This window comes from Scleropages formosus, chromosome 1 (assembly GCF_900964775.1).
Source record: "Scleropages formosus chromosome 1, fSclFor1.1, whole genome shotgun sequence".
NCBI lineage: Eukaryota > Metazoa > Chordata > Actinopteri > Osteoglossiformes > Osteoglossidae > Scleropages > Scleropages formosus.
The window spans coordinates 7,276,911-7,301,426 of NC_041806.1; the positions used below are offsets into that span (position 1 = coordinate 7,276,911).

Sequence of the window (24,516 nt, forward strand, 5' to 3'; positions counted from 1 at the left end):
CTTCTGATATTAAGCTGCAGTTGGCTCAGAAAAAATCCTTCCTCAAGCCTTTGTGGTCATACTCCTGCTCATCCCTGATACACCCGACAGGTGGTGAACCATCTGAAAACTGCTGCCGATGGCATGAGTCAGTGTTGGACTTAAAGTCTGTGGCATTTAGGTTGACCAAAAAAGGAAGCCAAGAGTCCCTCATGAGGAGTCTCCATACCATGAATGCCATGCCCAACACATAGGCTTGCAGTCTGATGAATTGTGGTCTACGATCAGGTAATCCATAGACTCCAGGACACAATGGACATGTCCACCTGCACCGATTAAAGCAGAATGGAGCATTACACATTACCTTTACCTTATATGGAACTTCACACACCAACACCTACATCAGTTTACCATGCTGGTACCCATGCCACCCTAACACATATACCTGGCTACCATTAACACACACCTAGTTGCCATGACTCCCTAGTTACACCTGTGGTTGACAGTGAGAAAGAGACAGAGAGGAACCAGTTCTGATGCCCTTTTTTGCATACTTTTTGGAATAAAGACTACTGAATCCCGAAATCCTGTCAGAGTCCACTTGGCCTCTTCTTCATCCTTCCAGTACAAACGACGATGGGTTACTAGAAAGTCAACTGCCTGGGAAGCTTTTCCTCTTAAGTTAGACTAAAGCTCTTTTAATGTTGTTCCACTGATTCTAAGTGACGAAAGCAGGATCTGGTCTCCGACCGTGTCTGATTCAGTCTAACATCAGAAAAGGACGGAAGGAGGCCCTTTCTTCTCTGAATCGCACGCGGAAAACCAGTCCTCAGATAGACCCGGTTTTATCAGCGTTCGCAGACAACCAGTTCTCACACACCGGAGTCCGTCCTCACACAGAACTTCACATGTGCCTCATGTTCACAGGGCAATAGTCCCTACCTGTACCCTGAAACTGAAAGGGTGTTTACACAGAAGCAGTTTTCACGCAAAGCGAGTGAACAAACAGAAGCGGCACTCACACGGGGTCAATGTTCACCCAGGGCCCCTCTCTGCTTCTCTACATTGACCCAGCTCTGCTTTCCATTCCTGCAGCTGAATGGCACCTTTGTCCCTTGCAGTTTCAGACTTGTGTGTGAACCCCCCCTCCCCCCAATCCACTTCCCCAAACCTAAACGCTCCCCTTAGTGCTTCCTGCCTCTCACACAGGAGGAAAGACACCCGCAATGGGGCAGGCGTTTTTTGATCCAGGCTCAGAGCTCAGAGCCTAGCTGAAGCCCCGGAGCTCTGCCTCCACAAGAGACACTCAGTGTAGGGCTCACTACCATCTTAGCTCCTGCTGAGGAACTCCTGCTGTGGGAACCCTCCCCTTCCCCTGTTTCTGTACCTCTCATCTGAAGGCACGCGTCCCTCACATAGGCCTCGTTGACTCAAGTGTAGACTAGACAGCAAGACACTGAAGAAAGAATGAATTCTAGGAAATGCTAGAAAATACAAATATATTAGAGATGCTGAATCTTCTCTGGATCACAAACCCTTAGCCAAAAAAAAAAAAAAAAACAACCTTTAGCTTTCTGATTGGAGGCAGATTGGGGCGATATACAGAACTCATGTGCCGCAATCGGTAGTTATGGAATAATAATGAAAAGAAATAAAAGGAAGTGCACAGTTCAACTTTTTGAGCGACGTCCACTGATGGGTATTGAAGAGCGAATTCATAATGTCCGTAAAAAGCTGTTACACCCATCACTGATGTCAATGTTGTTTTTGTAATGTTAATGGAACATGAATGGTAAATGAACAAGGAAAACAGCATTAACATATTAACTGCTACAGCAAACAAAAACTAAAAAACTAGCAAAGCAACGAATTGCATGGAGGAAAGTGATAACCAGTAGTCTCCCAGTTTATTATTATTAACCTTTTTTTAGCTGACAGGTTTGTCGAAGCCCCTTGACGTTACTCAAGTAACTTTACAATGATTTTACACATTTCACAAGCAGGGTATTTTTATGGGAGCGATCCAGGGTAAATGCTTTCCTCTAGCAATAGGAATTCGAACCAGGGACCTTCAGATCGCAAGAGAACGTTACCATACTTGCTCTCCCAGTTCATACCACATCTGGCTGGATGGTGTGATTACCATCTTTGCAGATGTTTACAGTGAAATTTACCACAAGAGGGAGCTTTTCCACTGAGACAGTCCATCCTCAGTACCTGCGTGTGGTATTTCGGGCTGCGGCTGCTGGTGCCGCCCTGCATCGCTCTCCTGGTCCCGCATCTGGATCTATGGCTGGACCATAATTACAGAATGAAGAGATGGCAGAGAAACACACTGGCATCAGCGATATCTGCTGGGCACAAGCACACAGAACCCCTGAAACACAAACTACAAGAGAAGGTTTCATTTTCCAGAAATAGTATGACGCATAGGTATGAAAGTACTAATCTATCCGCCAGCTTGCACGGAACTTTGGATATGTTGTTCACAAAGCTAAGCGAATACTTATGTTCCTAACCGGGTTTATTCCTTCAGTTTACCGAGAGATCATGTTCTAAACAGCTTTGGATTTATGGAAACAGATCTCCTTTGTATTCATATGTTCTGCTTCACCCAGAAACCAGCCAGTGTCGGTGGTTTGGGGCACCAACAATTTTCCTATAGTCGATACTGAATGAACACAGGACAAATGGTGAAGTTATTAAAAGACTGTTAGGGATAGATTTTTGTGCTATTAAGGATCATAAGAGAACAGATGTTTATGAATATACAGTGTCACAGTAAGCTAAAGAAGTGCAAATGTGCAATGGTTCAGTTACTTAAGACAAGCTGGTGGGTCAAGCCACTGGAGGCCTAAGACAGACAGCTTATATCTCTAAAAATTGAACTTAATTTGCACACATCCGCTTTTTTGTGCAATACGCCACTTTATATATGCGGTGATTTTTTTCCGGACTGCAAAGTGTGCATAAAAACGTAAAGGAACAAACAAAATCATAATGACCCAATGCTTAAAGCAGACGTGAATGTCAAAATAAGCATTTCTGTTTTTAACACTTTTCTTTACCTCCTCCAGTCAAGCTACACAATTCTCTTAATATAAGGTTTGCCCTGAGTGGTGGTATTGTTCTTCTGCTTCAGTGTGCATTTCATTTTGAATTAAGATGTGTGTTTTGAAAACAGCAACAGCAGTATATGCATTATTAATAAGCAACAATAGATGTCTGTGAGAATTTATCTACGTGGTGGAGCGAAAGCCTACAGATGAACCAACAACAGATCTCAAGTCCATCGCTCTTGTTCGTTTGATTCTTTTTCACCTTTAAAGAATTATTTTCAGAACTGAGTGAAGTTAGTTCCTGTTACTTGATAAAAAATGCGGCGCAGTCACTGTGGCAGCAAAGCCTGGACACCCTGTAGACCTCTGGAACCTCCGTGTTGTGCAGCCGGGGCGGATTTGGCACCTCTCCACCCCCGGCCAGCCGGTGTGCCCTCACAACATTCCTGGGGCCACCACACAGAGGGTCATTGTGTGGGAAGGAGGAGCGCAAACGGCCACGGCCCCCCGGCCCCCAGCCTTTTGCCCCACCCATCCATGGGCCCACCTTAGTATGCTGCACTCCCCCACCCTCCTGCCCTCTCTCCTCCAAGGCTGCCGTGGAAGACCTGAGACCCAATGAACCTCCACATCTCCTGTCCAAGTTGTCATATCAGAATGGGTATTGGAGCAATACACATGTCAAAATTTGTGTCCATGTACAGCTTGGTGGACACAGGTTCAAGTCTTGAATCACACAACCCAACAACCTGAGGTTCGAAACAAGGATGTCTTTAGTTACCAGTGCTTCTAACTTGACGTGTAGTCAATAGGGTATTACGCGTGATCCATACAGAAATTTGTGAAGTCTTAGTATACAACAGGCCTCCATCCAGTCTTCTTTCTCCTGAAGAAGGAGGGTCCAGACTTCCCCAACATGACACTGGCTATATAGCCCCTTTTAACCCATTCACTCTCAACCAACCAAAAGCTGTATGTTTGTGGACTCACTATTGAGTCAGTGGTAGACATGAACCTCTCTAACAATCTTACAGACTCCTGAGAGAACATACTGATAACTCCTGTACATGAGACATGGGTTTTGATCCATCTAGGGTTCACTGGCTGGACTGATCTAATGCTTTTTTGCCAGGGCGTTTTTAATGTGCACCTCATGTAACTATTTGCAAAAGGGAAGCCGTGGAGTTGAAGCCATATCATATTAATGACTCCACTTTCCTCTGCTCCATATTCCGTTTAAAGAGGGAAATGTATGCATTTTCAGTAGCCCGAGAACATCCACCTCCCTTCCTGTTTATTCTGTTGGCTGCATTTTTTAACCTTCGATTTTTTTCTTGCGGAACGTTGCTGCTCGGCATGTTTCATTCAACCCTTCGGTAGCTTGCGAAAAAGAACGAGCGTTGCTCTACAGCGCTGCTCTTCTGTGGCACCTAGAGTGATGGTATTGTTGCAGAGCATCCCATTCCACAAGGCAGTTCAAAAAGGTTTGCAGCCACCCAGTGAGACATCAATACACAGTGACATTCTCCGTGCTGAAGAAGGAGGGGCCTCCTCAGAGAACTTGCACAGGTCAATCGAAAAATTACGATGACATCATACAGTCAGGCCTGGAACACTTAATGGAAGCATCTGTGTTGTGCTCAGGTTTGCTGATGGGACAGTTTCTGCAATACGTTACAGAAATAAGAGCTGGACACACGTTTTATTCAAGAATGCTGGCAGATGCACGTGTGTGTGTGTGTGTGTGTGTGTATTGGTGTAAAAAAAAGAAAGGGTGATTATTGGTGTGTCTGAGAAACAGAAAATGTGTGCATCTATGTGTGTACATCCACATATAAATGATAAACATATTATAAATAGCATTACTGTTTCATAAATAAGACGTTTGCTGGAACAGCTTTTACCAGTTGCAATCAATGCTTAAAATAGTATTTGTGTCAACTTTGTGTTTGATAATGGTTTTCGGTCAACTTTTGAATGCAATCAGAGTGTAATATAATTATGTGTGTTTATTTAACCGGGGGCTTAGGATTTCTCTGTAATGACCTTAACATCACTCATGAAAAGTAATTAACAATTGTAAATACCTGAATTGCTCACTGAAGAGGGAAAGGTAAATACTGGTAGCAAATAGTAACGGCGGATCTCACCTAATTGTAAAAGAGGACTGTGCGTGAACAGGCAATATTAGGTGGAATATAAAGAGATTTGATTCCATCACTCTGCTCTTCCCGTGGTGTAGAACTGCACAGTAACTGAAACAGGAAAATGCACAAGATGTACATAGTAATTTTTAAACAACTGAAGAAGTACATTGAGAAACTGGAAAAAGTTCATGCTGTATTTTAAGTAATGGGTCAAATGCTTATGTATGTAACAGTTTTGTACAACTTTTGCATGTAATGTTTGCCTACATTTAAATGCTGATGTTTGGTGACCTTTAGATTTTTAGATGTTTCTTTCATGTTGTCCCCTGTTTCTCCATTGTATTTTTGTCTCAAATATTTATATGTGTCCCTGTCAAAGGTCTTCTTTCAAGGGTTATTCATTCTTTAGAGTGATAAAGCTCTTTCTAGTGTATTAGGAACTTGGAACTCCCATGGGGGTGTGACATTTTGGAGAGACTTTGGTTGATGTTACTGCCACACTTTGTTGGTTCAGCTGCGGTGATGGGAATACTGGGAGTGCTGGAGCTGGTGTTGATTACCCAGGGGGTGCACCAAAAACCCAGCCTGCCGTGTCCTCTTCCCATCTGTTGCAATCACAACCACTCAGCCATCCTCTACCGAGGAATTACCTGGGACAGCTTTCTATAGGTAGCAGGGGCAGGGTTTTTAACTGGCACATATTAGCACATGCGTTCCTGTAATTAAAACGATTTGCACTACTTAAATGATCAATTTTTCAACTTCTGCTTGACTCTTTTTCACTTAAAACCAACCTGACAGTTTTCTCCGGCACCAACAAGCCGTCAGAATGAACAGTTCAGTCCCAAAGTGAATATCACCTAGTTAATACCAGACAGTATAGTGGTTTGACCTACCGTCTTGGAATCCAAAGGCTGTGGGTTTGATTCCCCCTCTAGCAGTAGTACCCTTGAGCAGGGTCATTACTCTGGCTCTCTAAATAGGTACATAATTGTAAGTCACTTTAAAGCAAAGCATCAGCTAAATTAACAAATGCAAGACCTCCCTATTTTATTGACCCACTGAAGGTCACCTGCTATCCAGACGGGGGGGGGGGGGACTCTAATTAAACCCTGTTTGCTCCAGAAACTGCTTGCAAACACTAACTTTTTCCTAAATGTGTTGCGTGTTATAGTGCTAGTATTATGTGGTCACAAAGTGTGAGCAGCCAGTTAGTCTCTTGCCTCCAGATGTTTTAACCCAGTCTCAACTGAAGGACATTTCTGGCCTTATCACAGACTTGTTTTTAACGGTGCTTAATGGTTGTTAATACTTATATTGTCACATGTTTCCATGTCATGTGTCATAGGGATTTAACTGAACTCTTTAAAATGTTCTCTTGTATTAATTTGTCAGCTCTTTTGTCAAAAACATGCAGTTCTCTGTTTAAGCTGTTGTTCACCTAGGGTACCCGAGTGCTTTTCAACTTGCTCCGGTGTTTCTGGAATGATGGCCTCAGATTTAACTCTTTGGCAACTAGAAGCAGGAGTTTCAACTGTTCTGGATGTTGTGCAGTAGAGATATTGAAGTGGGAGAAGTGACAGAAAGGCTGGAGAAAAATGAGCAGCAAGTGCTACACATGACAGATTTCCAAGCTTTATAAACCTAAACGCAGCTGGGAGGTTACATTTAAATATACAAATTAACTGTATATTATAAGGTGTGTGGGCTGGTAACACCATAGTATCCATTGGAAGTCGCTTTGGAGAAAAGCATCTGCTAAATAAATAAATGTAAATGTAAAACCCCAGTCAGTTGACACCAGTTGCGGAAGTCTACGGGTTTTAAAATGTAAATGTAAATGTAATTGCCATTCTAACTTAAGGTAAATGTGGAATACATTTGTATCAGGCAATTATGGATCATACAAAGAAGTCACTTTCATTAATAGACTAATTTCATTACACAGTACACTGGCCAAGCAGCTCATGTCTCTTAAGCAACTAACTCACCAGATGATTGTAGTTAACTCCACCCTCAAGATATATACATGACAATATGTCTCAGTTATTATATACCTAAGAAAAAAAGGTTTGTAAGTTTGTAAGCGGAGCTCCGTCTTAAACACAAGACTGAATTATAAGATTCTGTTTTAAGTGGGGGTGCGGTGGTGCAGCGGGCTTGGCCGGGTCCTGCTCTCGGGCAGGTCTGGGGTTCAAGTCCTGCTTTGGGTGCCCTGTGATGGAGTGGCGTCCCGTCCTGGGTGTGTTCCCTCCCCATCCAGCCTTGCGCCCTGTGTTGCCAGGTTAGGCTCTGGCTCGCCATGACCCCACTCAGGACAAGCGGCTTCAGCCAGTTTGTGTGTGTTTTAAGTTGATTACACATCCTAAAAAGCTATGCAGGACTTAATAACGATGGAAAACAAACATGACCCACCAGAGGCAAAGCATGGTTTTTAATGGGACTGGTGATCAGGTCGCCATCACAGAAGAATGGAATTTTGGACACTGTCATGTACTCTTGAAACGGGATTACCAATAACCAAAGCTGACCCTGATTCGGTGTGTACCCTCCCCCTCCAGCCTTACGCCCTGTGTTGCCGGGTAGGCTCCGGTTCCCCGTGACCCCGTATGGGACAAGCGGTTCTGAAAATATATATATATTCATATTTTGCTCGCAGATTATACTACTCAATTTACTGCTCCGTACCTACCAAAGGTACCAAGGACAGAAAGTTAAGTAATGGTTATTTTCACGTTTTACACAAAGAATATTAGTTGAAAAGTCTGAGAAGCATCTGAAAGGAGAGCGCAAATCTTTTTATGACCACCAATAACCTTAGTATCGGTCAGTCGATCATCCCATTTTAGTGATGATGATGAGCACCAGAGGGAAATCAGATTTTTGCGCGCAGAAAATATTCCGCATAAAGGCCAAGAATGAGATGAATCCTCTCCGGGCGCGCCGTCGCTTCAGTTGTAATCGATTGCCATCACTTGAGGCCTCTTGTTGAGAAACTTGGGGAGATCTTCTTGTCTCCGCTGCTGCTCCGCTCCATCCGAGGCGGGTCCGGACACAGGGGCGGGGACGGGGTCGCCGCTCGGGTTTCACCTCGGCTGGGGGTGCCTGTGACCGCACTAAAGCAATATCCCCACATGCACTGGAGACAGAAGGGACATAAAGCGTGTGCGCCGGGGCTGCTGTCACTGGGTGTCCTGCTGCTTCATGGTGCGCTGAGTGCCGCAGGAACCGCCGCCGCCGAGCCGAGCCGAGCCGAGCCGAGGGCCGCATGTCCAACATTTAGACATGTTGCGCTGCGTGGATCCCAGGACTTTTGCGCTGCTTGTAGCAGCCCAGCTCGTTTTAGTAGCCATTGTCAAATGTCAGGAGGATGACAACCGTAAGTGTTCCTTCACTTTTACAGAGAAAACGGCTGCGATGCGTAGCGGTGAGAAAATCATCATGTGTTGCATTTCTTTTTTCCACGTAAGACTAAGTTGTCATTCAAGGGATGTGCATATTAGAAAAGGAGTTATTTATACACATGTGAAAAACAACTTTTACTCTGAAATGCTCGGTTAAATTACCCAGTTGATTTATTATTAGTATGCGTCTGTTAGTCTTTGAAGTAGTTCGTAATTGAGCGTCTCCGAATGATTTGAGTTTCTGTGTGAATCGCATTGGCACAGTTTGTGGAAGCGCTTCCAAGTACGGGAGGTAGGGGATTGAAACAAATGATGAATTTTGCCGTTACACGCACACACCGAATCAATCTGCGCGCACACACGCGCGCGCGAGACTCTCCTGTTCCAGAGGCGCGATGACTTCGTCTTCATTGCTTCCGAGTAAATTCCCTATATTAAGAAAGCAAAAGGTGTTTATCCGCTGTGCGAAATCAAATTTCTAGTTTTTACAGGCGGAAAAAAGAGAACCGCCAATTTTAGTATATAAGATTTGCGTAACAGTATAAAGATTTGCGTGTGGGGGGCGTACTGTTTTCTCATCTTTGATTAACTTTTATTCTAGACAAGTGTTGTTTTTTTTTTTTTCTATCGATAGAAGACAAACAGCTCGCGCTCGGCTCTCAGAGCGCGTGACAGCGGGCGATGCGATGTTACGTCACACGCGCTCCGATCCCTCAAACCTGAAAACGCGCTCCTGTCGTTGTGTCCATCCTTAAGCTCTCTGTTCGCAAGCGCTCCACCAACGATACTCCGCTATATGCGGGTCAACCGCACTAATTCGCGCTCGGGGACGTTAACCAGCAGCGTGTCTCAATCAGGTCCGCAAATTGAGCTTCGTTCGTCGGTCTCCGTTCAGTTTCTCCTCCATCCGCCGTGTTTCCCGCGCAATTCAACACGCGAGCGCTGGATTTGCTTTATTACATCTGATCTTTCAGGAAAAGCAATTAAATATATTAGGCAAGGCCATAGATAATATAGTTGGAAAGTTTTTTTCTAGTTAAGTGGCCGCCATATGGGCGCGGACCCTAATGGCCCTTCGTACCACGGTACACGGTGTAAAATGAGCTTTTTATGCTCGCTGTGGTCCGTCTGGGGGAGTAAGAACAGGGTGAAAGCGCACTACTGTCTCAAGTGCTCCACTTCCCCCCGTCACACTTTGATCACTATTCTGACTGCTACTTTTATACCTTGATTTATTTTAGGAATGGGCACTTATATTTATCATGTAAATTAGACTTACCCAACTCCTCTCTTCATATTTATGCTGATCAAAGATTACACCGATTACTGGTGTGCTGCTTGTTGAAATCGTGGTGAAATGGTCCTCATCACAGCACCTTGAAGGAGCAGTTTTATTTTTCACCACAAGACCTTCATTCATTGTTGTTCAGGTTTATATTCCTCGGATAATGAAGAAAAGGGTTGATACTGGAATGCCGCGTGGCCTTCGTACACCATCCGTAGGCCCGGCTTTGTTGACTTTACATTTTGTTTTTTTAGCTGATGCTTTTATCAAAAGCAGCTTATAATTCTTTACATAGCTGGGAAATTTAAGCAGAGTAATTTGGGGTAAGTACCTAGATGTGGGGATCAACCCACATCCAAAGGAAGCAGCTCTAACCACTATGCTACCAGCTGCCTTTTATTTTTCAGCCTTTTTTATTTGCACTTTAGGATTTGGGATGAAATAATATATGATTATAAATAATAATAAATGGCGATGACAATGAAATGCAGACCTGTACGTTTACACTGCCGTCAGGTGGCCAGAAATTTGTGAGAATGAACTTGATCTTTTTAGAAGCTTTTTTTTTAAGTAATTTTGGTACTAACAGAACTCTTCTGGAGTTAACTGAGCACTGCTTCAGTAACTTGGGACATTTTCTTTTCAGTGTTTCCCTTCAACAACACACTTCTGCATTTTTATTTCTAACATTTATTCATTTAGCTAACACTTTCTCCAAAGCAACTTACAACTTTAAGCTACTTATCCCTTTAGACAGCTTGGTAATTTTACTGGAGCAATTTAGAGTAAGTACCTTGCTTAAGGGTACTACAGCTAGAGGTGGGATTCAAACCTATAACCTTTAGATGAAAAGGCAACAGCACAAATCACTCCACTACCAGCTGCTCCTTCCCCTGCACTCTTGGTGTTGGGATTTATTGTCAGCAAGATGTTTCACTGCCCCCTTTAAGCCTGTCAAAGTTAGTGTGCTTTAGTGCTCTTGACATGTTGCCTGGAAGGGTGACAGTATCTGTGCATGTGCCCCTGGTGAATGAGTGCGGTGCAGCCCTGATAACTTGCCCTTCTCTCTCTTCCTTGCCTGCCTTCTGTCTGATCTGACCCCCCACGCTAAACCCCCACCTGCGTCCGCCACACAGCAGAGTCTGGGACCTGCATCCAAGATGAGAGGTCCTATACAGACAAGGAAGTGTGGAAGCCAGACAACTGTCACATCTGCGTGTGTGATGCTGGGGCTGTTCTGTGTGATGAAATTCTCTGTGAGGAGCTGCAAGACTGCCCCAACCCTGAGATCCCATTCGGACAGTGTTGCCCCATCTGCCCCAGTGCTCCACCCAACGGTTGTAATTTGCACGTCTATAAATACATTACAGTGTCCCTGTGTTTGGGTTTCTTTTTGTTGTTAAATATCAGCGATGCTGCAGCCCGGGCAGCCATCCTGTCTTCATGAGCTGGGATGCCGAGTCACACTGCGGTTTGGTTTCTGTTCCTCATCAAGAGCAGGGAAAAAGAATGGAAAGAAGAGAAAAAGACATCTAATGATACTGGAAATTAATTTTTATTTCTGCATTTGTGTAGCTGAGCTGATGTGCAGTCTTATACCTTTTCACAGTACATCTTTAATGATATAGTCTGACCAATAGAAATAATAGCGTAACCAAAACGACAGAATAAAAAGAACATTCTATTGATAGAATATAAATACAGTTTTTTTTTTAATCACAGCACCATAGTAATGTGGGTGGCATTACTTCTTCACTGTGCATGGGCTGTTGGGACATGGGTTTGAATCTGGCTCATTTTGTGTGACGTTTGTATTTTTTCATGGGATTCCTCCAGTTGCTCTGGTTTCCTCACATAGTCCAGGCAAGCGTTACAGATGAATTGGTGCGGTAACTCTAAATTGCCCTTAGTGTATGTATGTTCAACTACCTTTTGATGGACTGTTTATCAGCGCATACCATGGTGATAGGCTCCGGACCACAGTGACCCTGACTTGAACAGGCAGTTACTGATAGCGAGAGATAAACGACAGGACTAGTGAGTTATGCAGGCAGTGCGGTAAAAATAGTTGAGGTTTAGAAGACTAACATCAGTATCGAGAACGACGATTCTCAGCTTTTAACGTGTGCAGGGATGTGGGGGTATGAACTTCAACAGGCACAGGGCCTTCCCGCAGGTGAGTTCGATAACCCTCGCTTAGATGTTTATTTTAAAAAGTAAAGTCTTAACAACAACTCAGATGAAAATGAATTCAAAAAAAAGTTTTTACAAGAACAATCAGTGTATTGGAAGTCCTGATTCAGGGAGGTATCATTTCATCTCCATGTGCTACAAGGTGACACCGACATCTCGGCTTTTTGCCCCAGATGTGGCGGGGGGGGGCGGCGCATTTCACTGCTGCGCCATTGTTGCCCAGCTTTTTCCAGCAGAAATAAAGATTTTCCTAATTAACCATTGTGACATGATCCTTTACAACCAAAGGTACCATGGCTCACATATGTGGTGAGAGTAACAAACCAGCCTACAGTTGTCTAGTGACGCAGATAGACCCTATGTCCCTCCGCGGTTCCGTACCCTTCCCTCTGCGGCTCTCCTTCCCCGGTAGGTGGCGCTTAGCCGGAGGGCAGATGGTTTGTTTTCTTCCCACTGCCACTTCCACGCAGATTGGCTTGTTTCTTTTTCCTCCTGTTGCCATCATTTGATGCGATCACACAACTATATCTGCATGCCGTGACTAAAAGTCTCTTGTTTTACTCTTTGTTCCGAAAACAGGTGAAGTTGGAAGTAAGGTGAGTCCGTTTCTTTGACAGCGCGATGAGGGCGAGACAGGCAAACGTTGGACGAGATTGATTGATTTATTTTAAACTAAATGCATTTTATATGTATTTAAACATTAAATAACTATCAACATTTTTTGACATATGTTTAAATAGATTTAAATTGCTTTAAATTGTTTCATTATGTACACAGCACAAAATTACTCGATGCATATTTACGGAGTTATCGTTCAAAGGTGTACGTTTGAATTCAGACAAATAATCCCATTACTGGTCTATTCATTACAGGGCCAGAAAGGGGAACCAGGTGATGCTACAGATGTGAGTATCAGGCCTGATTGCCACGAGTCAGTAAAGCAGAGATTGCGTGCGAAAACACGCTCGTTCAGATCGGCAGGTCATGTGATGCCATCGTTTCATGCCGTCGTCCGTGTCTTTGTCCAGGTGGTGAGACTTCAAGGACCAGAGGGCCCTATGGTAGGTTGTGCTGCTCGCGCTGAGCCACGGATCTGTGCGAATCGTATTTGCAAACACGTACAGATTTCTCTAAATTACCTCTGAGCTTTCAAAGCTTTCAACAAACGAACTTCCCGTTTAAAGTTATTAACTGGTTAATGCGAAGGACAGGGTGCATGGTGGGTAACCTGATCGGCAGCTGTGCTGCGCTCCATCGAGGGGATCATCAGCGTACCTGTGTCCTCGCAGGGCCCCCGTGGGGAACAGGGACCTCAGGGACCTCAGGGGCCGAAGGGCGAGAAGGGAGACAAGGTGAGATATTTGTACTTCAAAACTGCTCTTTTACCTGAGTAACCAAATGGAAGGGAAGTGAGGCTCCTCGCTTCTCCCTACGTGCCAATGCTCATCTGTTCCGTACCTTTTGATATGTAGTAATTTATCATTATATACACAATAAAATACATTTATTCTCCCAAACACCATACGGTGATTTCTGCGTAGTTTTCCGATGACGCTTTTATCCAAGGTGACCTTCAGTGGTAGATATACCACATTTAGCTCGCCACAGTCATTTACCCATCTATACAGCAGAGCAGCGTAACTCACATTGATGCACTCAAAGGGCCGTCTTGAGCCATCTGTTCACCTGGAACACATGGACTGTGGGTGGAAAAGCACTCAAACCCAAGGAGGGCAAACAAACTACCCATAGAGTGAGCGGGGGGAGTCAAACCCGTGTCCAGTTGCACCATCCAGGCACTTGGAAACTCAAGCACTATCTGCTGTGCCACCATCCCACCCAGAATTATGTACAGTATCAACAGTACAAGTGTTAAGAAAGGGAGAGTGATGCCGATTCAGGGCACTTTAGTGTAATATAATTTTGTATTTATGCCCATTTGTATTGCAGCAGATTAAATTAATGATACATGGCAGCAATTTTCTGTAAGTCTCAAAGACACAGCACAGCATCATGGTCCAGCGCCTATCCTGGAAGCACAGCGTGCAAGGCTAATCGGAGTAAACGCTATACAGATGTGTAATTCTAAGGGGAGAAATTATGAAAAATTACATGCTTTAGAAGGATTCATATATTGAAAAGTAATTATTTAAACTTAGTGATTTAGTAGCCTTTAAATGTATTATTAGATTTCACACTTTAGTTTGGGGAACCAAAAAGCAAAACAATTAGTTGCTGCAATTAGTCTGGGGAATGGATGAAATAAATGGATAAAATACATTACTGGAAAGGGTGGCAGTAGAACGAATAGTGCTCAACAAAATGTATGAAGAATTCTTTTTTTAGTAAGCTATTTCTAAGACCCGGAAGAATTTTGCGTTGTTTTCAAATAAATATACCAGTGTGTATTGAATACATAATTTTACACTCTTGTATGTTAACCCTTTCTCAGACGGAGACTTTATGGCACATACTGTGACTGAGATCCGCGTTCGGTCACTGCATATATAGTTCAGATGTTACATGGAATTCAACAAGGGTGGTGCGACAGGTAATGCTGCTTCCTCATAGCACCTGGGTTGTTCAGGCAGAGTTCTGAATCCAACTCAGTCTGTGTGGGGGTGCATGTTCTTTCTGTGGCTCTATGGGTTTCCTTTGGGTGCTCTGGTTTCCTCGCACGGTCCAAAGACATATAGTTCAGGCAGACCGATGAATCGGAATTGCCTGTAGTGTGTGTAGCTACCTTGTGATAGACTGGCATCCCATCCATGGTGTACCCTGACTAGCCTTGTAGAATGTGGCTCCCAGATAGGCACCAAACCACCAAGACTTTGACTTGGACAACCAGTTAATGAAAGTGACTGAGTGCATTTCAGCACATTTTTATTGCTCCATTCCGCAAAATGTAACAGAACAAACTTTATTGCCTACAATGTTGAAATTTGACCCCTTGGCATTAGTTCATATGGGTTTGCATTCATTAGTCCGAATGAATTAATGGCATCTATTGAAGTTTGCTTTTGGCGGCTAACGGTTTGTGAAATTGCGTCATATAATGCCGTCAAGCCCGGATCCTGAAACTTCTCTAGAGAAGCTGCTAACCAGGAGCTTCTGCTTCGAAGTGTGCAAGACTGCTACATGCCTTCCAACCCCTGCTTCCATGGTATTAACATAAAAACAAATTAATTACAAGGCACTACAGCAATGTTTATCTGAAATTTTAAAATCAACTCTACTTTCATCAAGCTGTTACATGATGAGGAAGTGTGTCAGTTATTTACTTTTCTGACCCATTAAAGCTCCGTGCTCCTCATTTTATGGCCGTGCTTCTCTTTCAATACAGAATCATACCTATAGCAAATAAATTTAGCAAAGTGGCTCTAGAAAGAAAGAAATCCGAACCAGCAACATGATATGAGTGATAGTAATTGCTTTCTGTGCATTATAATTTACCTAAATCTGCTGGGGGTTAGGGTGCAGTGGCACAGAGATGTGGCTGGGGCTTGCTCTCTGCTGGGTCTGGGGTTTGAGTCCTGCTTGGAGTGCCTTGCAGTGGACTGGTGTCCCGTCCTGGGTGTGTCCCCTTCCCCCTCCAGCCTTGCGCCCTGTCTTGCTGGGTTGGGCTTCTGACTCGCCAAGACCCCACTCGGGACAGGCTGTTTCAGACAGTGTGCGTGTAAATCTGCCCGTCATTAAAAGTTTGCCCAGGCTTCACTGAATCTACTTACACTTTCAAGTTTAAACAAAAACATTCATGTCAATATTCATTCCATATTCAAGTATTAACTATAATTTACAGCAATCTTAGTCACTATGAATCTTGTTTGAACCAGTTCTTCATTGTTATGCTAGCATCTCTTCTCCTTGTCCTCAGGGAAGTCCTGGCCTCCCAGGCGGAGATGGTAAACCTGGTTTTCCTGGAAAGCCTGGACCCCCCGGGCCACCAGGACCCCCAGGCCTTGGCGGAGTAAGTGTGGGAAAGAACCCTTGCTTGATGTGGAAGTAAAGTGAATACAGGGTATTCGTGTGAATCAAACTAGGGATGTTCAAATATACACAAGTAAAGTGGGTCTTTGAGAAGATGTGGTACTTTGCATGTACCATGTGGCCAAGACATTCCATTTCTTTTTGTCATGTTAGAGGGATTGCATGCGTGGTTGCATTAGCATAGAACAGTGCTTTGCGTCCAGCGAAAATCCTATTAAAAAGGATCAAGAAAATATCTTGGGCATCGGTTACATTTGAATGTAAGTGAGCTGTAATAATGGTTTTTAATGAACCCATCCTTCTACCTTCTCCTGTTGCACAGCGTTTTGCTGCTCAGATGGCGGGTGGATTTGACGAGAAAGCGGGTGGAGCCCAGATGGGCGTCATGCAAGGGCCGATGGTAAGGAGTAACAGTAGAAATACCGTCAGATGTGCTTTTGATTAGGAGCTCATGTGCAGGGAGGTTAATGCAAACTAACCTACTGTTTAAAAGTACTCTATTCATGGCATGTGTGTATTATCAGGATATAGGGAAGATAGTGGTGAAATCTAATGGAAAGCTTGAGAATTTGAATTGTCTGGAGTTAGGAATGTGAACGGGCTTCATTTTTCCACCAGAATGAAGCTGCAGTGATTCCGTATTGGTCGTGTTCTGGAGCCACTTTTGATCTAAATCGAAAATGTGATGGCAGGGAGTCTTCCAGGCTACGCTAACGAACACCTGAATAGGTGCCTGCTCACACACATCGTGGGAATCGATATTTGTCTGACAGCCAAAAATGCCCTTACAGCTTTAAAACGAAGACAGAGTAAACCTCTGCCTAATACTCAGTCCAACTATAATGTATTTTTTCCCACGGGTGCAAGAAATTTTTTAAATCGTGTGAAAGAATATAATTTTTTTTACAATTTTTTAAAATAACCAAGCAAACGGACATTGGGAATTTTATACTGGGTTTTATTTCAGCCAGCGAGAGTAGGTCGGAGTTAATAAATTGTATTTTACCGAACTTGTGCAGTTCATACATAATATGCTCATGTCCAGGATGTGTGTAAATAGAGATGAAAATTGTGATTTTTTACTTGCAGTTTTTCTCAACGCCTCAGGTAATGTTCCTTTCGGTAAATCTGCCTCTCGTTTTATTTTTCATATCTTTTCTTCCCTCTGTCTGCCTCTTGTAGGGACCCATGGGTCCTCGTGGTCCGCCTGGACCCACTGGAGCTCCCGTGAGTATCCCTCTCCGTTCTTTAAGGATTTCAAGCACGCTCATCGTGTTCAGCGGAACACGTGGCTGCCGGTCCCTGTGCGTTCGCCATGCATTGCAGAACCACTGAGAAGAGTGGGATTTTTCTCTTTTCTTGCTTTTTGTGCTATAAGCCGTGTGAATAATTACATTGCGTTTGCATTTATTAACTGAGCATCGTTTAAACCAGCATACGTGACATGGGTAGCCGCACATAGAATTGGTGGAGAATTTAAGTGTTCGAAGCAGGTAACGTTAATCGTAACATAACATTATGAGCAGCGCACAGAGTTTATAATGTAACGGAAATTTAAGAAGTCGATAGGGGAGAATCTGGTGAGAAGCGAGTCTGAAAAAGATCTGGTTTGGAACCCTTCTTGAACATTGAGAGGTATTCAGCAGTTCTGAGTGAGAGAGGGAGCTCGTTCCACCACGTAGGAGCCAGAACCGAGAACCACCGGGCTTTCGATTTTAAAAATCAAAGTTCGACATGATTATTCTTGACCCCAGACTCACACGCAGTCCACAGTACTCCACACTATCGCTGGAAAAATGCGAAAAAAAAAGAAAACGAAACAGGGCGACAAATAAATAAACACGTAAGACAGATTTACTAGGTCAACATGCAGAACTAAATGAAAGAAATATGTCCCCTTTAGCAGTAACAAAAAAAAAAAACAGACTTTTCATCCACAGGGAAAGTGCCGCGACGAGCTTCCAACGTGATGTAACGTGCTCTCAGTTAATCTCTAAAAGCATGAGGTTCAAATCGAAGTTTTTCTGTAGTATTTTCTTTCCGAATTTGAAATAGCGGTTAAGGTAATGAGCTCCCTGCTGTAGTTTACTAAGAGGCGGTCCTTCCATGGCGTGTTAAATCGGGGAGAAGACCCGTCTGTGCACGCGTTTGTGCACGGACACAGACGCACATTCATCGACTCTCATATTTGCGGAGTTCCCTCCTGCCTGTCCAGAAGCAGTGCTGCTGACTGACTCTTTCATCGAGCCTCCTTGTCCCCCCTGCCGTAATCCTGCCCCTTCCCCCCAGGACCCAGAGAGACCTAGGTTTTGGAGTTTCCGTGTGTTTGAGCAAGCGCTGAGCTGTTCGGGTGAAGGTTCAAATCCGGCTTAGTCTGTGTGGTGTTTGCCCTCCTCGAGTCTGCGTGGGTTTCCTCCGGGTGCTCTGGTTGCCTCACGCAGCCCGAAGACGTGTAGTTCAAGCGGATTTGGCGCTCTACATAGCCCGTATTTACGTGTGACTTCCCTGCAATGGACTGGAGTCCTGTCCAGGGCGTACGCCTCTCAGCCTGGTGCCTAATCGCGGTGACCCTGACAAGGACAGTCAATAAAAATGCACGCGTGAGTGAAGTGTTTGATGCGGCGTTTCACCAGAACAGGCGATTTGATGGGGTCAGATTGCTTTTGCAGGTTCCCCGCAGATACGATCTCAGAGCTCAGTTTCCGTCCCATTTCGACTGTGTCCCGCTTTCCCAAAACAAGGACTGACTGTTTTAACCAGACCGCTGCCTAGGTTGCATGATGCTGACTTTCTCCTCGCATACCAGCCTCTTTTTCTGCTATGTTTACTAGGGCCCACAAGGTTTCCAAGGCAGCCCTGGAGAGCCTGGAGAGCCTGGAGCAACGGTTAGTGTTCCACGATTCCCAGATGTCCCACAGCCAAACCTACAACCCCGCTGACATCGCCGCTGAACTAAACCTATTTATAAATCCTCCATAAACTGGATGAAATCTTAACTACAGACCGATATTCGGAGACGACTAATAAACTAGAGCGAAGGTACTCAGATACTTTCTGCCCACATTTAATCCGGTAGTAAATGCTTTGGGCACTAGAGCTGCACCGAGTGAATCTTTCAATGAAGTGAAGGAGATGTGTGAAAGCTATGGAGAACACCGCCATGGCGGTGTATGTGGGAGCTTCGTGGGTCCGAGAGCCAGCGCGCCGGCACCCTGGTACGGGTGTGGCTTTCAGTGGGCTGAATCGCAGTAACGCAGCAGCTACCACCTGTAGAGAAGAGGAAAGCTGTCACACGGGACAGGAGAAGTCTCCACCTGTTTGGAACCCGTGCATCGCACTGCTCAAAATACCCATAGGCTCGAGTGCGAACGCAACGTTGTGCGGCGCCTTCGTCTGGAGGATGGACCAGTCGCGCTCACCGAGGTCTTCGGACTGTGCTTCGTTCACGTGCAACCAGGAAATAACAGGCTTTCTCTTGTTTTTTTTTTTTCTCTTTGCTCATTTTTTTTGTATCAGGGCTCCTTGGGCGCCAGGGGCCCCCCTGGACCCCCAGGGAAACCTGGAGACAACGTGAGTATCGTCCACCGAAATACCGGCGTCCTCTGTATTCATCCGCCCCTGCCTCGCTCAACATGGCACGTCGGCGTCACAAGTGTCGCGTGGGTTCGGACCCAAGCGGCTTTGTTGATCCGAGCGAAGGTGCAAGGCTTGGCTTGGAAGGTCGTTAGAGAAACGAGTTCCCATACCGATGCATTTTCCCTGTGTGTGTCCAGGGCGAATCTGGCAAACCCGGAAAGCCGGGAGACCGTGGACCCCCAGGACCTCAGGTAACAAACGGTTGTTTCTTTACACGCGGGAATTCCGGAAGTGGAACCATTAGTATCATCAGATAGTCTTTCCAGACTGAACTTGCTGCATCCACAGCCTCCTGAGACCCAGCCATGAATTTTGTCTGCTCTAGATGGCATAAATTCTTCAAGTGTGTCTTCACCGCTATACGTGCTACAAATCTGAGTCCTAACGCACCTCGTCGAGAAGATTACGTGGTTTTTAATGACCCCGCGTTTGTAGGCGGGGCTTAGACAACTTGCTAAAAATCTTAGAAAGAAATAGAAAAGCCTTTTTTTGCCGGGTCTCCACCTCACTTAACGTTGTAAATGACCGACTGTGTACAGTTCATACAGTTGTGTTAAAATATGGACTGTTAGCGGCATTGCAGTTTCAGAGGCGTCAGCGGGCCCATTGAGGTGTCGAGAAAGTACATATCGTACTTGTCATATGTCATATTTCACATATTTTTTTACCCAACCTTCTCTTTTTCTTTGTCACCATCCTTTCCTTTCAGGGGGCACGAGGATTTCCGGGAACTCCTGGACTTCCCGGGATCAAGGGTCACCGGGTCAGTGTCCCGATGGCAGCTGCGTATTTATAGATACACACATTTCAGAAAAACTGACAATAATTGTGTTGACTGGTTTGCCGAAAGTGTGTAAGTACAGGAACGCGTAATAATTTAGGTTGTTTCTACCCTACCGTATCTTTTATTTGTCTTACGCATAAAGGCCTGCATTTGTGCTGAAAACAAACACACACGATGAAAATTTGTAGTATGTAGCATGAAATATAATAAGAATAAATGGAAAAGGGTCGTAATTGTTCATCTCTGCGTACAGGGTCACCCAGGTCTTGATGGTACCAAGGGAGAGAGTGGGGCTGCAGGAGTGAAGGTGAGACCCTGCCAGGTCTCTCTTTAACACTACTGACACACATCATGTTGAAAAAAAATGTTTTAATCTCACTCATTCTTGATTTAATGTATTCTTTAAATGTGGCTGATGTGCTGCTCTTTCCACCAGGGAGAGGCTGGAGCTCCAGGTGAAAATGGTGCCCCTGGACCAATGGTGAGTGAGCCACTCCTTTTCTTTACATGAAGATACATTTACATTTATTCACTTAGCAGAGACTTTTCTCCAAAGCAATTTACAATGTAGTGTTATGAACCCACACACCTTATTCACCAAGGTGACTTATACCGCTAGATACGCTGCTTACACTCATCCATACATCAGTGAAACACACTCTCTGTCACTCACACTATGGGGGAATCTGAACAGCATGTCTTTGGAGTGTGGGAGGAAACCAGAGCACCCGGAGGAAACCCACACAGACACGGGTGGAACATGTAAACTCCAATCAAACCGAGCAGGGATCGAAGCCACGTCCTCTCGCACCACCACTTTGAGACAGCGCTAGATACCTTGTTATATGGACAGATACAACAGTCAGTAACAATGACAGTAATTCAAGTGTGATGTCAACTTCTGAACTGATGTTTTACCATCAAGTAAAATTTTCACTAGGCCTTCCAACTGGGGAGATAGTGGTACAACAAGCCAAAACTGACATTTTTCCATCATCCCCCATGATATTTATATTAAATAGTTTGTACCCAGGGGGTGCAGTGGGTTGGACCAGGTCCTGCTCTCCAGTGGGTCTGGGGTTCAAGTCCCGCTTGGGGTGTCTTGTGATGGACTGGTGTCCTGTCCTGGGTGTGTCCCCTCCCCCTCTGGCCTTATGCCCTGTGTTGCTGGGTTAGGCTCTGGCTCCCTGCGACCCTGTACAGGACAAGCAGTTCAGAGTGTGTGTGTGTGTGTGTGTGTACCCTTAGATTTATTGCTAACAGTAAACTTACCTACCAACCAACCATTGTCAACAACCCCTTATCGCAAGCAGGATCACGGCGAGCTGGAGCCTATCCGCCAACACAGGGCTCTAATTATTTTTTTGTAAATTTATCCAAAGCAAAGTAGGATATTTATACTGTTAAATCTAATGTGACCTTCATAATGCAATGGTCTCCTATTCAGGTGATGTTTAAAACCCAGTGCTTCACTCCCAGTTTACCTGTAGCATTATCATACCTTTTTTAGTATGATTACTGTGCCCTAAATCTAATGCGAAAATATCTCTAAAATGAGCAGTGGTGTTGTGAATAGTGAATATGTATTTAATATGCGGGGAGCGTGGTGGCGTGGTGGCGTGGTGGGTTGGACCGGATCCTGCTCTCGGGTGGGTCTGGGGTTCGAGTCCCACTTAGGGTGCCTTGCGACAGACTGGCGTCCCGTCCTGGGTGTGTTCCCTCCCCCTCCAGCCTTACGCCCTGTATTTGCCGGGTTAGACTCTGGTTCCCCGTGACCCCGAATGGAACAAACGGTTCAGAGTGTGTGTGTGTATGTATGTATTTAATATGCAAATTTTGTGATCATTCACAAGAAATTCCATTTGAAATCCATCATAACAAATCCCAGAATAGCTTCACTACTCACTTCGAAAACTTTAGAGTATTAATGCGATGAACATTGTCTTCTGATTCCGCTGTTTTCCTGTCTCTCTAGGGCCCACGTGGTCTGCCTGGCGAAAGGGGGCGCCCTGGATCTTCCGGAGCTGCAGTGAGTTCCACTCCCCATCACACAGCTCCGTTCCCCATACACTCTCCTAATTTGCACCCAGGCTTCAGGTCTCTGGCTCAGCAGCAGCTAATACAACCAGCTTTTATTGCTTGTTTTGCACTTTTATTTCATTGGTTCTGCTTGATCACCGTTACACTGAACTGTTTCTAAGAACCTCCACCATATATTTTCCTGGATCATAAATTGCTACTCTTTTGTTGGTACAGTGCTGTAGGTGCTGTAACATAACGGCTACGTTCAAACAACATAAGTATGTAAGAGCAGCTGTGTTTGAATAATACATTTAGCAGTGTAATCTATATTTACATTTACATTTAGTTATTTAGCAGACACTTTTCTCCAAAGCGACTTCCAACGAACTCTACGTAGTGTTGTCAGCCCACACACCTTATTCACCACGGTGACTTACACTGCTAGACACACTACTTACACTGGGTCACTCATCCATACATCAGTGGAACACACTATAGGGAACCTAAACAGCATGTCTTTGGACTGTGGGAGGAAACCAGAGCACCCAGAGGACACCCACACAGACACGGGGTGAACATGCAAACTCCACACAGCAGTGATATATATATATATAGATAGATCTTTGGGTAGCATGGTGATATACCACCAGTGCTTGGGCAATGCAGGAATGTAACTGCTCTACTTGTGTGGTATAATAATCTATCTGTTGTATTTGGGTGCTATGGTGATGTAACTGGTCTCCCTTCTGTTTTCCCATGTACCAGGGAGCTCGTGGTAACGATGGCCTGTCTGGTCCTGCTGGCCCGCCTGTATGTATTCATTCTTTTATTCATTACTTACCCTATTACCTATTACCTATATATCCCAGCAGCAATTCTGGAAACATATACAAGGGTTGCACTTGAACTGAAAATGGACAATGAGAGAAGAGACAGTCCCCTCATTGTGACTTCCTCTCCCACCACAGGGTCCCGTTGGTCCTGCTGGAGCTCCAGGCTTCCCAGGTTCCCCAGGTGCTAAGGTGCGTACGCGCTTTGTTTCCGGTCTTAACACATACTGAGCTGGGACTCGCACAATAGTTTAATTTTTTTATTTCTTTTCATATCATTTAAAAGTAAAGAGGAAAAATGAAAAGTATTCAGGGCTGCGTTGAATTCCTGCTGTGCAAGCCGGTCTTCTGCTGAAGGCTTGGTTTCTCCGTTATGCCACTAGATACTGGGACTCTGGAGGAAATGCATTCACAGTGAAGGTTTTGTTCATATGCACGTACCCAAAGAATAATGGAGGGGAATGGAGAGTGTCACACTGACACTAATACAAAGGATGCCATCTGTCACCGTTGCTTTGGTGCACTGCAGTTCGTGATAACTGTCTTATTAAATTGTTTTCTTTCCTCTCCCAGGGTGAAGCTGGTCCCATTGGTGTTCGGGGGGCGGAGGGTCCTCCAGGTCCCCGAGGAGAAGCAGGGACTCCTGGATCTCCTGGCCCAGCCGGTGCTTCCGTGAGTATTTACTGCGATCTGAAACGATCTGACCTGGATTTTGCCCCAGCCCCCTCAAAATAAATCTTAATGCAGCCAGTGTGGACTACAGACAGGAAGATATATTACATTTTCTAAAAATATTCAGAAATACCATGCAAATACTCCATAGTAAATAAATGCACCCGGGATCAGAAGTATGTTTCTCATACTCTTTACATTTGTTCATAAATCCAACATCACTTTTATCACAAGGACGTAATCTGTAAGAATGTGATCATGCAAACTGCTCTTTATTTATGCTTTTGGTTCTGTCAAAGTCTTGGATATAGCTATAATAAATGAAAATACCGTGTGACACTTTTTATTTTATACGTAGCCTTTTAAAACTGGAGCTGCAGTGATTTATACATTTACATTACATGTATTTTTCATTTAGCAGACACTTTTAACACATTACATTAACACATTAGGAGAAAGAGACATAGTTGCAGACATGATTCTTAAGTAAACCCAGTTCGTTTCTTTCAACGTTGTGC

General features: G+C 44.5%; 1 protein-coding gene across 2 annotated transcripts in view; it reads left to right on the forward strand.

The window, feature by feature from the left end:
• The first annotated feature begins 8,229 nt into the window (after window positions 1-8,229).
• Window positions 8,230-24,516, forward strand: part of LOC108930453 (collagen alpha-1(II) chain-like) — a 37,198-nt gene continuing 20,911 nt past the window's right edge. The window contains exons 1-19 of one of the 2 annotated variants that reach the window (XM_018745692.2): window positions 8,230-8,564; window positions 11,011-11,214; window positions 12,653-12,663; window positions 12,940-12,972; window positions 13,096-13,128; window positions 13,357-13,419; window positions 15,942-16,034; window positions 16,377-16,454; window positions 17,237-17,281; window positions 18,886-18,939; window positions 19,571-19,624; window positions 19,828-19,881; window positions 20,400-20,453; window positions 20,728-20,781; window positions 20,911-20,955; window positions 22,450-22,503; window positions 23,262-23,306; window positions 23,465-23,518; window positions 23,900-23,998. In XM_018745692.2, coding sequence (XP_018601208.1) covers window positions 8,471-8,564; window positions 11,011-11,214; window positions 12,653-12,663; window positions 12,940-12,972; window positions 13,096-13,128; window positions 13,357-13,419; window positions 15,942-16,034; window positions 16,377-16,454; window positions 17,237-17,281; window positions 18,886-18,939; window positions 19,571-19,624; window positions 19,828-19,881; window positions 20,400-20,453; window positions 20,728-20,781; window positions 20,911-20,955; window positions 22,450-22,503; window positions 23,262-23,306; window positions 23,465-23,518; window positions 23,900-23,998 — 1,221 coding nt within the window. In that variant the 5' untranslated portion in view covers window positions 8,230-8,470. Of the gene's footprint in view, window positions 8,565-11,010; window positions 11,215-12,646; window positions 12,664-12,939; window positions 12,973-13,095; window positions 13,129-13,356; window positions 13,420-15,941; window positions 16,035-16,376; window positions 16,455-17,236; window positions 17,282-18,885; window positions 18,940-19,570; window positions 19,625-19,827; window positions 19,882-20,399; window positions 20,454-20,727; window positions 20,782-20,910; window positions 20,956-22,449; window positions 22,504-23,261; window positions 23,307-23,464; window positions 23,519-23,899; window positions 23,999-24,516 lie in introns of both variants that reach the window. The other variant, XM_018745691.2, reaches the window with a different exon arrangement.